Consider the following 12,783-nt stretch of genomic DNA (forward strand, 5'->3'; position numbering starts at 1 on the left):
GCATATATACCTCCTTCTGAATCCCCCTATTACAATGATGAATATTTCCCTACATTAATGGAGGAAATAAATCAATTTCAAGGTAAAGGTAATATCATAGTTTGTGGCGATCTAAACGCAAGAACAGGAATCGATCCAGACTTAATTAGCATTCAAGGAAATAAATATATCCATAACACCAACAATCATATACCAACAAATAAAAGCAGAAACAATTATGACAAAGTCAACAACAAAAGTGGGAAAAGCCTTCTACACATGTGTCGGTCACTGGGTCTGTACAAAGTCAACGGCCAGATCTGGGGGGACTCATTTGGACAATATACTTACAATTCCCCTCTTGGCAGCAGTACAGCTGATTACATTATTACAGACATTGAAGAAGATAATCTTAGAGCAATCACAGTCAGCCCCCTTACACCACTTTCAGACCATAGCAAAATAACAAATTTACTTAAAGCGGAGATAATTAAATCAAATAATCAGTGAACCTTGTGAAATGACAAAACTAAAAAACATCTTCAAGTGGAAAAAAGGACACCAAAGATAATTACCTAAAGGCTATCAGCAACCAACACACTAAAACCTTACTCAATGTGGCTTTAAACAAAATTTACCCCCAGAATTGTGAAGGTATTAATTCACTAGTAAATGATATTACAAATATACTTCATCAATCAGCAATAATGAGCAATATGGGAAAACATCAATCTCCAAATAACAAAACACAACACAATACGGAAAAGTGGTTTGACAAGGAATGTAAAAATTCAAAATTCAATAATATTCTTAAAAAAAATGGAAGAATCAATAAAAACGAACAGCTTCTGGCAAAATTGGAACACCCTTTATAAAACTAATGACAATTTGGCTCTACAGGTGACCTGGGTTTTCCCATGCTGCCTTGCGCGCGCGATTTAATTCACGCTGCTAGGCAGCCTGGATACCATGGAGCAAATTTTCGCCTCAGTTAGGGGACCAATCACAGAATGGAGGGAGGGCAGTAAGACGATGACGACACACCGTAGCCGTTATGAGCCGCATTTGATAGACATTCGTAGCGCCCAATAAACGGCTCTGGGCATTCGTAAACCACTATTCAAATACGAGAAAATGATTGCCTAGTTCCCAGACCCCGTCTCATTTGAGATGAGGGTATGACGTTAGCCAGGCTACTCTACAGGATGGAAAAATATGGAAATCACACTTTGAAGACCTATATAAAAATGTTAATATAACCCCAACTAGATTAGAAATAATTAAGAAACTGCAAATATTTGAAGAAACATTCAAAGATTATCAAACCCCCCTTGATTTTTATATAACTGAACAGGAACCAATAGAAACAATGCATAAACTTAATCCAAGCAAATCATGTGGCATTGATGGCATCTCAAATGAAATGATTAGACATATTGATGAAACATTTACAATGGTTATACTTAAATTATTTAATGCAATTCTGGCTATAGGTAACTTCCCTGAAACCTGGAACCAAGGCCTAATTACCCCAATACATAAACATGGAAATAAATTTGATCCCAACAATTATAGAGGCATATGTGTTAATAGTAATCTTGGTAAATTATTCTGCTCAATCCTAAACAAAAGAACTTTATAAAACATCACAGCACCTTAGAAAACAGCCAAATTGGATTTATACCAAAACAAAGAACATCAGATCACCTGTTCACTCTTCAAACAATTGTCCAGCAACACGCACACCAAAACCCCCCAGGGTTCAAACTTAAAGAATCAGAAGTAAAATGTCTATTATTTGCAGATGATCTGGTAATTTTGTCAAAAACTGAAAAGGGGTTACAACAATTACTAAACCTATTAAATACATTCTGCCAGACATGGGCATTAAAAATAAATATAGCAAAAACAAAAATCATGACATTCCAAAACAGATCCAGGGGGCAGGGAACAAAATCAACATTTAAACTTAACAAAATCATAATTCAACACACAAATTCATATAATTATTTAGGTCTAAAAATCACGTCAACAGGACATTTCAATCTAGCTATAAAATAATTAAAAGATAAAGCAATGAAAGTTTTCTACACAATCAAAAGAACCATAAAATAGGAAATACCAATTCCAATCTGCCTAAAAATAATAAATAATATAATCGAACCAATCGCGCTATATGGGAGTGAAATATGGGGACCATTAAGAAATCAAGATTTTCAAAATTGGGAAAAAGAAATCACTTCATTAACAAATTTGTAAAAGCATACTAAAATTACACAGATCAACACCAAATAATGGAGCAAGAGCCGAATTAGGTCAATTCCCATTAATAATAAAAATTCAAAAAAGAGCAGTTAAATTGTATAATCATCTGAAGTCTAGTGACCCAAAATCCCTTTAGTGATCCCAAGCCCTTTGGTGTCAAAAGCAAAATATTGCAAAGAGTGCAATCAGCCAATTAGTCTTGAATTTAATTTCTAACACAAATGCAATACACCCTAAGAAAATCATGACACAACAAAAAGAAAAGTACATACATTATTGAGAAAATTAAATTAAAACTCAAAGTAAAATGGAAGTATATCAATCACTAGAAAGAGATTATAAAATGGCTGAATAGTTATGCATCATAAAAGACCCCCATATCCGAAAATCAGTCACTAGGTACAGACTCAGTGACCACACATTGGCTATAGAGAGAGGCCGCCACAAACAAACATGGCAACCAAAATATACCAAAACACGCTGCACACAAGAAATCGAAAATTAAACATTTTCTTTTACATTGTAAAAAATTTGAAAACATCAGATCAATATATTTCACAAAATTTGAAAAAATAATCCCAAATTTTAGAAATTTACAGAATGACACTCAAATCAAATACTTAATAGGAGAGTACCCAACCTTATTACCACTAGCGGCACGATATGTCACAGAATGCCATAAAGCACGAGACAGCCACTACTGCCACTTACAACCACTTTCTCCATTGTGTGCTGGTGTGTGTATGTTTGGGGGAGGGGGTGGAGTGTGCGGCGTGGGTGGGTGTGTGTATATGTGAGTGTGTGTGTGTGCTCTAATGTTCTATTATTTTTATTATTCTCCATAGTCCATGTCAATTGTTATTATTATTACTATTAATTACTAATTTTGTGATGTAACTACTGCTTTGGCAACATTGTAACACTTACAGTCATGCCAATAAAGCTCATTGAATTGAAATTGATTTAAATTGAATTGAAATTGAATTGAATTGAAATTGAAAGGGAGAGAGAGAGGGGGAGAGGGGACGTCAATGCTGGAGCCACAGTTCAGAGTAGCCAGCCAATGTTTAAAGTAAAGTAATCAGATGGTGAGTTTTATTTAGATGTGCTTGAACATTCAGATGAATTTGTTTAAACACCACACCACAGGCTCCAGCGTCGAAACCATTCTCTTTCCCTCTGTGTGTGTGTGTGTGTGTGTGTGTGTGCTTGAGTCTGTGACTATATAATCATGAATATAGTTATGAATCATCATTACCGTGATGGACTATGGACTGGCACATTATGGATGTTGATACAAAATCAGTGCTGAATGTTCCCATTCTAACCATGTCTGGTGCATCCTATCTCCATAACAACAGAACAGCTGGAGGTCTGACGCCCACTCGAGAGCTGTGAAGCTGGCTTGCTGTTCGTGAACGTCTCCAAATACGCTAAGCTGACCAGTCTCTATTCCCTCTGTCCATATATGTCCGATGAATGTCTGCTGGTGCACCAATGACAGAAATGCCCATTCAAACACATGTCCCATATCGTGCCATTCATACCTTTGCTTTGCTTTGTCATGGTTGCTGAGAAAAGGACAAACAGGAGGGTCACAGAAAGGCCCAGACAAGCAGAGAATGCACTCTGGTTCAGACCACTTCAAATGGAGCATGAGTCCTTGTGGTTAGTACAGTCATTTCCTGTGCATTAGTTGCATCGTGTACAAACCGCATAATTATTTTGTTGTTGTTGTATGCAAATTACAAAAGACAAAACCTTGTATTGACCGCAGTTTTGTATTAACCTCAGTACCCAGTAGCACAATGAATCAGAATCAGATTGGAAAGAATGAAGAAAAAGGAAATGTACACCCATGTATAGCCTGCCCCCGTGTACTAGAAACCAGCTTATGCTGGTAGCTGGTTTTAGCTGGTCTTTGCTGATTTTCTTCCAGCTCTTGCTGGTCTTTGATGGTGTAGCTGGTTGGGCCACCAGCTGGATATGCTGGCCTCACCATCTGAGGAAGCTGGTCATGCTGGTGTGACCAGCCTGTCTTGTGGGATACAGCTGGTGCCAACCTGAATGACCAACATAAGCTGGCAGCAACACCAGCTAAAATGACCAGCTTGAGGTGGTACGACAATCAAAACCAGCTGAATTACCATCATAAGCTGGGAAAACCAGCTGAAGGTATGTTTTCGCAAGAGTTTTGCTGGTCTAGCAGGTCAACCATCATAGGGTGGTCAAACAAGCTGGTTAACAAGCTGGTCAACCAGCAAACCACCTTTAGCTGGTCAGGCTGTTTTTTTCAGCAGGGTTACCCTTATTGCAAAATCAATGTATAAACATGGGTTAATAGACGGGAAATTATGGTATAAATTAAAGTATATGATGCATGATATCTGTGTCTGTCTCATCAGTATTTTTTCTAGATGGAATTTTAAATGATACTTTTGTTGGGAGAAATGAGGACGTCATCGTATTCCGACTGGACAGTAAGTCCGCATAAAAAACACAACAAACCTTCCATAGCATTCTACAAACCCTTTCATCATAAAAGATTTAATAGTGGACACTGTAAAGCCTTTAACACAGCTAACAGTGTCAGGCGATCAGTAGAGGACATTACAGCTCTTGTAATGCCAGTCAGTGAAGCAGCTCATTCATACAGACATAAGCTGTAATGATATCTCACATCATAAAAATCTGGCACACCATGAATCAGCCTTCACTACCAAACGCTTGGTGTCCCCTGTCCACCCAATGCAAACAGTTGGCTAGTGGTCTGAACATCACATAGTGTGTTCTGACGGTTTTCACATCATGCCAAACTCTGGGTGGTTTAGATCAGCCAATCCAACGAGACTCTCTGCAAACACAGAGGGAGTGTGCGTGTGTGTATAAAAGAGAAAAAGAGAGAGAGAGAGAAAGATGAAAGAGAGAGAGAGCTGCTTCAGAGTGATATCCGAGTGTAAGGCTGAAGGCTTCCAGATGTACCTTGCACCTCACACCTCCACACATGCACATACACACACTTGGCAGATATTAACGCCATGCAACACACACACACACACACACACACACACACACACACACTTCTATTCCTATTCCTACCCCAGAGGTAGCATGGACATGAACTCCGGTGAGACTTTCAAGTCTTCATCTCAAAGAGGATTTAAAACCACTCAAAGATGCATCATATCGTTTGGACACAGACATACAGCGTACAGAGAACCTACACATAAACCTACTGTATAAGGTATACACACTGATCATGAATCCTTTATAGCACCACTCATATAGAAATAGACAAGCCACACAACCACACGTGTCAATAGCTCATGAACGCTGACACCATTAAATCAAACACTTGGCAAAGCCCCTTGTTAGAGCACCAAGGAGAATGCACTGTATATCTAACATGTTTAAGAGGAGAGAGAGAGAGAGAGGTATAAGTGCTAATAAAATAGGGGCCATTTGTCTGGCACTTCATCTTGGGTTGCCTGGGAGTGCCCAGAGGGGCCCTGGTGCTTCCCGGAGAATAATGAAAAAGATGGCGGTTCCACTAGACTCAACAAGACCTTTAATGGCTCGGTCAATTTGAGCTCCCTCTTCCGTTAGATTCCCACGGGACACGGGAGCTATCAGCGGGAGGATTTCAGCGAGCACTCCTACCTCTCTCTCTCTCCTCCTCAAGGCATCTTACAGTGGCAACTCAAGGGAACTTTGTTTAGAGTGCTGTCGACAAAATGTCTTGTAGTAAAACTACACTGACTTAACGCCTAGTGCGGACAGCTGTGGCACATCAGACATGTGTTGATCAGATTTCAACAGCTTTTTTGATGCACTACTAGAGCATAGGAAATATTCTCTCTCTCTCTCTCTCTCTCTCTCTCTCTGAGTAAATGCTCTTTTTACACTGCCACAAATCGGAGAGCTATTCTCAAAAAACCCCCCAGAAAAACACCTGACAGGCTCCCGGCAGAGAGCCTTTTTATTCTGAGCTCATGTGTTTACTCAAATGGTTTGCCAGTGTATGTCATGTTTTTGTACTGCTGAAAAGACGTTCAATTGCAATGGCCAGCACATCCTGACATTGCTACACGTTACAAGTGCCTTCTAGTGTCTTTGCTTTGCCAATAGGCTCTATGATGGTGTGTCCACTCAGTCCCAGTATAAAGGGCCAATCACAGCTGGAACTAAAAAGATAACTATAACTATAACGATTACGACATGAGTTTCCTCACTGACATACGATAAGGAAAGTCTCACCTCATGTTGATGAATGTGATGTCTAAAATGTGATTGATTTTGATTGGCTGTCAGCGTTTTATCATTCTCAAAATCCCTCTGATAGTCATCATCAACGATATCGTTCTTCATGTCGTTATTGTTATAGTTTATGTGTGAACATTGTCATTCATATTAGCTACAGCGATACTTTTTTGCCATTATCGTTCTTGGTTGAACGGCCCTTGAATGATACAGTAGGGACACAGCCGGACAGTCCGACTGCAGGATACCTACCCTCTTCTGCTGCCTGCTGCGTGTGCGCAGACGGCTGTCCAGACGCCGCGCCGCAGAGGCCCACTGTGCCGCCAGCCTGCGCATGCGTCTCCTCATGAAGCTCAGAGACTCCTTGCCAGTGCCCACCTGCTCCAGCAGTGGCCCCAGGTCCAAGCGCAGTGCCGCCTGTGTGTGTATGAGTATGTGAGTATGTGAGAGAGGGTGCGTGCATGGATGTGTGTGTGTGCGCGCGTGGGTGAGGGTGTGTGCGTGTGGGTGTGTGTGTGTGTGTGTGTGTGAGTAAGTGTGCGAGTTGTGCGTGTGTGCATGTGTGTATGTGTGCATGCGCGTGTGTTTAGGAGGAAAGTGTCGAAACAACAAAACACAAGTTGTTAAACGGCAGGTCCACCTCCCAGTATTGAGATGGTGTGAGGAAAGCAAGGCCAGGGCCAAGAGTACATTACCAAAATTGTAGCAAAAACATGTCCTCGGTCTAGCACTGTAATGATATACTGTATTATCTATTACATAGTGTATTATGATCTTATAATAGAACTGCATAGTGTTTAGTTGGTCGCATGTAAGTCAACTATGATGAGGGCATTCAAGGTGAATAGTCTGATACCAAGAATATAAGAAAAGTGAGTGGGCAACATAGTGCATGAGATAGCATGATTCCAGCTCCTTGCAATAAGTTGTGCTCCTACACTGAAGAGCCTGCAGCCTCAGAGAGACTCCATCTTTCTGCCTCTTGAGGCTCTGATCCTCTTGAACGTGCCCTTTCACCCTCACACACAACCACAGCAGAAGCCTGCCATGCCTGAGAGCAAGACTCACACATACAGTATGTAAAAGCAGTTTCACATTCACCTCCCTCTCCAAAGGGGATTTCGACTGAATTAAAGCATCTCTCATTTCAAGCCCTCAAGTCTGAAAAAAGTGTTAGAAATACGATAAAAAGCTTCAGATAATCTTATTCCAGTACTAAGCACACCTACAGTTTACCTGTAAGCTTTCTACAACATAATGCCTATAGGTGCGTTCTCTTTCAGCTAACATGCGTCACACATTCACTTTCAGATAGCACTCATCACAAAGAGGTTGTGGGTGCTCTGGGAGGGAGAGATGGAGAGTCTGTCTCCAGTTTCCGGCTCCGGAGCTTCAGGATATGGCAGATTGTGCGGAGATGCAATCACACTGACTCACTCACTCGCTGAGAAGAAGATAAAGGCATAGATAAATCAGAGAAGGTTTTCCTGCTCTGCTCTGCTCTGCTCTGCTCTCTACCTCTGCACGCCCACGGGAGAATCCGCTTACACTTTTCCAAATGTGAACAGTGCTCACAATGCCTTGCCACTGCCAGAAAGCTATTGCCAGAGCTATGCATAAGTCATGTAGGCTACTGGTAGGCCCAGGCTACACAGGGTCGTCCACTAAAGCGCTCCTTCATGGAGTGTAAGAATAGTCTAATTATTTTGAACGTACGCGTTGCTATCACGTCTGGTGTAGCCAGTTCCATTGATTATAGTGGAAGCTATTTGTCAATTATTGCAGCGGACACTCCACCAATGGAGTGCTTCAGTTGTGGACCCTGTGTAGCCTGGGCCTTACTCCTAACTCACTTGTCCAGTTGGCGCTGGATGAGCAGTGGGCATGCTGCTATGGTTCCTCCAGGCCAGTGGGGGACAGAACCACTCCACCTCACTCAGGTAAACGAGGAAGGAGCATTCCGGAGCCGTCCACTCCATAGAAGCTATAACAGGGGTCAGAGGTCCATCGGGCTCGCATCCACTGGAATAACAAACATGTCCACAATGCAACACTGTTAGAAGCCAATTAAGTATCAGGGTTCAAGGTTACTTTATTAGGTCTCATAGAGTAGTTGTAGTAGTGTGCACATCCCCACCGGTGAGGTACAGGGCAAATGGAACTAGAACTTGAAAAGGATGAAATGCCCGCACTCTGCTAAAAACTCCAATATATTTATTGTGTGCTGCAATGTTTCGACTAGGGCTGCAAGATTATGGCCAAAATTATACAATCATCACGATTATTCATTAATCTTAGTGACAAAATTTTTTTTTCCCTAAACATATTGGACTTGCTACAGTATCTGGTTCACCCAAATTCACCCATTTACTCCCAGGCTTGGAATTTCATCATTGTAGGGGCAAGGCCACTTGGCCTTCAGTTGGGCATATTTGGTGGGGGGCACGAAGGCCACACCTCAGGGCACCAAAGCCAAAGTTAACTATACAGTAGGCTACATAAAAATGATCGAAGTTATATTTAGCCTATTCACAGCAGCAGACCTGCATCACAGTATAAAACAGTACAAAAACATCAAACATGACATATTACATAGAATTGTAAATCATAGAACTGATTTTAACATTTACAGATATCTAGGCTATATTTAACATTTATTTTCTATTTGGCCTGTTATAAAATCATGTATTGAACAATTTAAACACATTGTGAAACCTAAAGCCCAAAGTTGGAGACATGCATGTAGACATTGCTGCAAATTTAAAACCGGATTACTCTGGAATGGCTAACTGTACAGGGGAATGCTTTTATACCTTTGTGTTCGGTAAGGTCTGCTGTTTATTCTGATATATAGTTTTTCATGTATTGAGGGAAAAAATTGTATTCCACCAAAATAAATGGGTAGGGGGATGCGTGCAGAATGTAATATGATTAAATTAAAGTTACTTTTCTCATAGTTGACTTTCTTGCCAGGCTGTTGGCTAAATAAAAATCGCTAGTCGTACGCAAAGCAGAATATTGAAAGAAGGGGGCACCAAGGCCACCATGGCCTGTAAACCTCTGTTGCAAATATAGACTTGGCTGCAACTTACGAAAAGTTTTTGTGCGCGCTACTTCGTTAATATTTGGGGAGACTGCGAGTGAGGGGCTGCGACCGCAAAGACCAGGCTGCTGAAGTGACGCAAATTATTGTTCACTTGTTTTGAGGGTTGTGGCTTGAAACACATATGCACATCGTAGGTTGCACACGTGTATTCTGTAATTTACATGAACAAAATTAGTCTAGTCCACAGTGCATCCAAGAAACTTTAGGCTGAGCAGTGCAGGGTGTCATTGGTAGGCTACATCCAGGCATGGTCAGACAGGTTTATGGAGCGCTTGATTTGTTTTGTACAGAGCATATGAGTGGAGCACACATTTTTAATATCGCTCGATCACACAAATTTGACCGTGGGAAGCCAAAATTGTGATTGTGATTATAATTCGATTAATTGTGCAGCCCTAGTTTCGACCCGGCTGGGTCTTCCTCAGGCAAACGGTTTTTGCAGTTTGCGGAAGGAAGACCCAGCCGGGTTGAAACGTTGCAGCACACAATAAATGTATGGGAGTTTTTAGCAGAGTGCGGGCATTTCATCCTTTTTGAGTACTTTATTAGGGCTTCCAAGGGAGAAATTAGCTTCAGGTAAGGGTAAAGGCTGCCACAACTACAAAAACATCACAGGACACAGCACATATAATACAAATATAGTGATTAGAGAAATAGCTAGTAGTAATAGTTAGTTAGATTAAATTAATAATTATAAAAGATTCCACTACAAATTATAACTGTATTTAATTATTAATGTTAATCATAAGTAAATGAAGAAATTGTTAGGGGATCAAGCTGTAGTGTGCAATACTCACATCCAATTTGCTAGAGCAGTCGGGGTAATGAGGATCCTTAGGGACGTCACACTGGCCCACCAAGCCATCTCTTACTGCAGAGAAAACAACATCAAAACCATTTTAACAAACTAAGGAAGTCTTCTTTTTTCAGAGTTAACTCAGGAAGTCTTAAGGGGTCTTTTGTCTTGTCTCCTGTTTCAAAGGCAAAACACTGTTTCCCTTAGTCTCCAGTCAGTTGGCCCCATTAAAGAGAAGTTCTTGTGAAAAGAGAAAGTGAGGGATTGCCCACTCATCTTTAAAAATACAGACAAACAGTAAGTGAGTCATTGGCTAAATTGACTTATACATGGCTGTCAGTGTGTGTGTATATAAATATGCCAATCATGACATCTTAAGTGTTTTCATGCATGTGTGTGTATTATTTGCATACTGGCTCATGTGTCATACTGTATGTGCATGCATGTGTGTGTGTGCATGTATGCAAGCATGCACGCGCATTCCTACGCATATTTATCACTTTGGCAGCACACTCTAATGCAGGAGGCTGGGAGAGCTCTCCTCACGCTGGTGGTGGTGCCAAGTCTGTGTTTCGTGATCACAGAGGATTAGAGCCCATTCCGGAACATTAGAATATTAATTGCAGCTGCAACAATGAACACCGCTCCACGGCGAACCACTCCTAGCTCAAAGCCCGGATTTAACTGCCTGAGCAGGATATCAGTGAAGCATATTTCAACTTTGGGCGGCCTCCAGCATCTCTGCCCGACAAATAACAATCTGTGAAACGACGAGCTAAATGGATTTAATGAAAGAACACACACTTGTAGCATGTCACCCGCAAGCACAGACAAGTCTGCATGCAGGACCCTCAGAGCATTAACAAGGGCACTGGAGCTGAATAGAAGGTGAAAAAGACTCATGGATTGACTGAAAGTGCCAGTCTTTCAGCAGTGCAGCCCCTTCAGCTGTCACTATCAGTTAAAAGTGTAGCTAGCAAATGCTATAGAGTCCCACAGGGCTTGAGGTTGAAAGAAACCTTTAAGCAGCGAGTTAGGAAAAAGCAGTTCAACTGAGATGGAGCAAGGGATCACTCTGAAACAGCCATTGAGAGAAACTACAGTCTGAGTAGCCATTGATATGGGTCCAATACACACCTTTTTGGAGAAACTACAGTCTGAGTAGCCATTGAAATTGATATGGGTCTAAGTCGCACCTTTGTTGGCAGCCTGGCTCCTCTGCAGGATCTGCTCCACCTTCACGGCCATGTCCGAGACGTTCTGCGCAATGGCCTGGATGCGCTCAACCAGACCCATGGGCTGGAACCTTTACATAGCCAGAGAATGGACATGCACGCACGCACGCACACACACACACACACACACACACACACACACACAAAACAAACATACAGTACAAACATTTGAGAAGACATACAGACACCATACCAATGGCATTTGATGTTTGACTAGTACAAATAGTGACAGTAACACAGAGACCGTGGTACACTTTTAGCTGTAGTAAAGAAATTGTTATCAAAACAAATATACGATTTCTGTAGATCAAGATGCTGATGGTGTTCTGTAAATTGCTTTGGACAAAAGTGAATAAATGAAATCATATGAATGCTTGAAAATTCACTCACAGCTGATTTTTCAGCTGAAACTTTTTCATCCTAAAGTTACCCAACCAAAGTTGGATCTCTCATCGTTTACGTAATGAAAATGTACATAAAAAAATTACATCCACTTCTTTTTATCATTCTTTTATGAGGTTCAAGTCATATTTCATGCAGATTTTCAGAAAATATCAAAGAGGTTTAAAACGTGTACAGCTCCACTGTATAAGTCCTGTCTGATCTCAAGGCTGCGGCTCCATCTTGACCATTTTGAGCAAATGTGACACCCCCGTATGCGAGGGGTCCACTCACTTAACACAACATGAACGTGAGAATGCTAATTATGGAGCCCCTGGCTGGAGCGTGAAATGGAACGCTTTTCAATCCTGACACAATTTATTTGGCGCTGATAATAGTCTGACTCAGCAAGACGTGACGGGCAACTCTGAGAACCGCCAGGACGGAGAACAATTACTGTTGTCAGAAGGAGAGAGAGAGAGGGAGGACAGAGAGACAGAGAGTGAGGGAGAGAGATATAGAGAGACAGAGAGAGAGAAGAAGAGAGAGTGACTTTTAAAATCCCTTTTATTTAACCATACTATGGATCAATTACTCTTGATAGGTTTTTGGGATCTCCATGCGGGTTTCTTGTGAGCAATGGTAACTTTGCGAACCCAAACTCGCAGTGGATTTTCCTAACTAATCTTTACATTACCATCTCCCTGGAATTTAGCATGCATCCTGGCTGTTTGTTTATGCATGGTTATATATTCCCCTCC

At 41.3% G+C, this 12,783-nt stretch overlaps 1 protein-coding gene across 1 annotated transcript in view; it reads right to left on the bottom strand.

The window, feature by feature from the left end:
- LOC125296836 (alpha-1,6-mannosylglycoprotein 6-beta-N-acetylglucosaminyltransferase B-like) overlaps positions 1-12,783 on the bottom strand; it is an 82,543-nt gene that overhangs the window by 39,906 nt on the left and 29,854 nt on the right. Inside the window, 5 exon segments of the mRNA XM_048246940.1 lie at positions 6,757-6,921; positions 8,358-8,465; positions 8,467-8,526; positions 10,408-10,481; positions 11,603-11,712. Coding sequence (XP_048102897.1) covers positions 6,757-6,921; positions 8,358-8,465; positions 8,467-8,526; positions 10,408-10,481; positions 11,603-11,712 — 517 coding nt within the window.

This window comes from Alosa alosa, chromosome 6 (assembly GCF_017589495.1).
Source record: "Alosa alosa isolate M-15738 ecotype Scorff River chromosome 6, AALO_Geno_1.1, whole genome shotgun sequence".
In the NCBI taxonomy this organism is placed as follows: Eukaryota; Metazoa; Chordata; class Actinopteri; order Clupeiformes; family Clupeidae; genus Alosa; species Alosa alosa.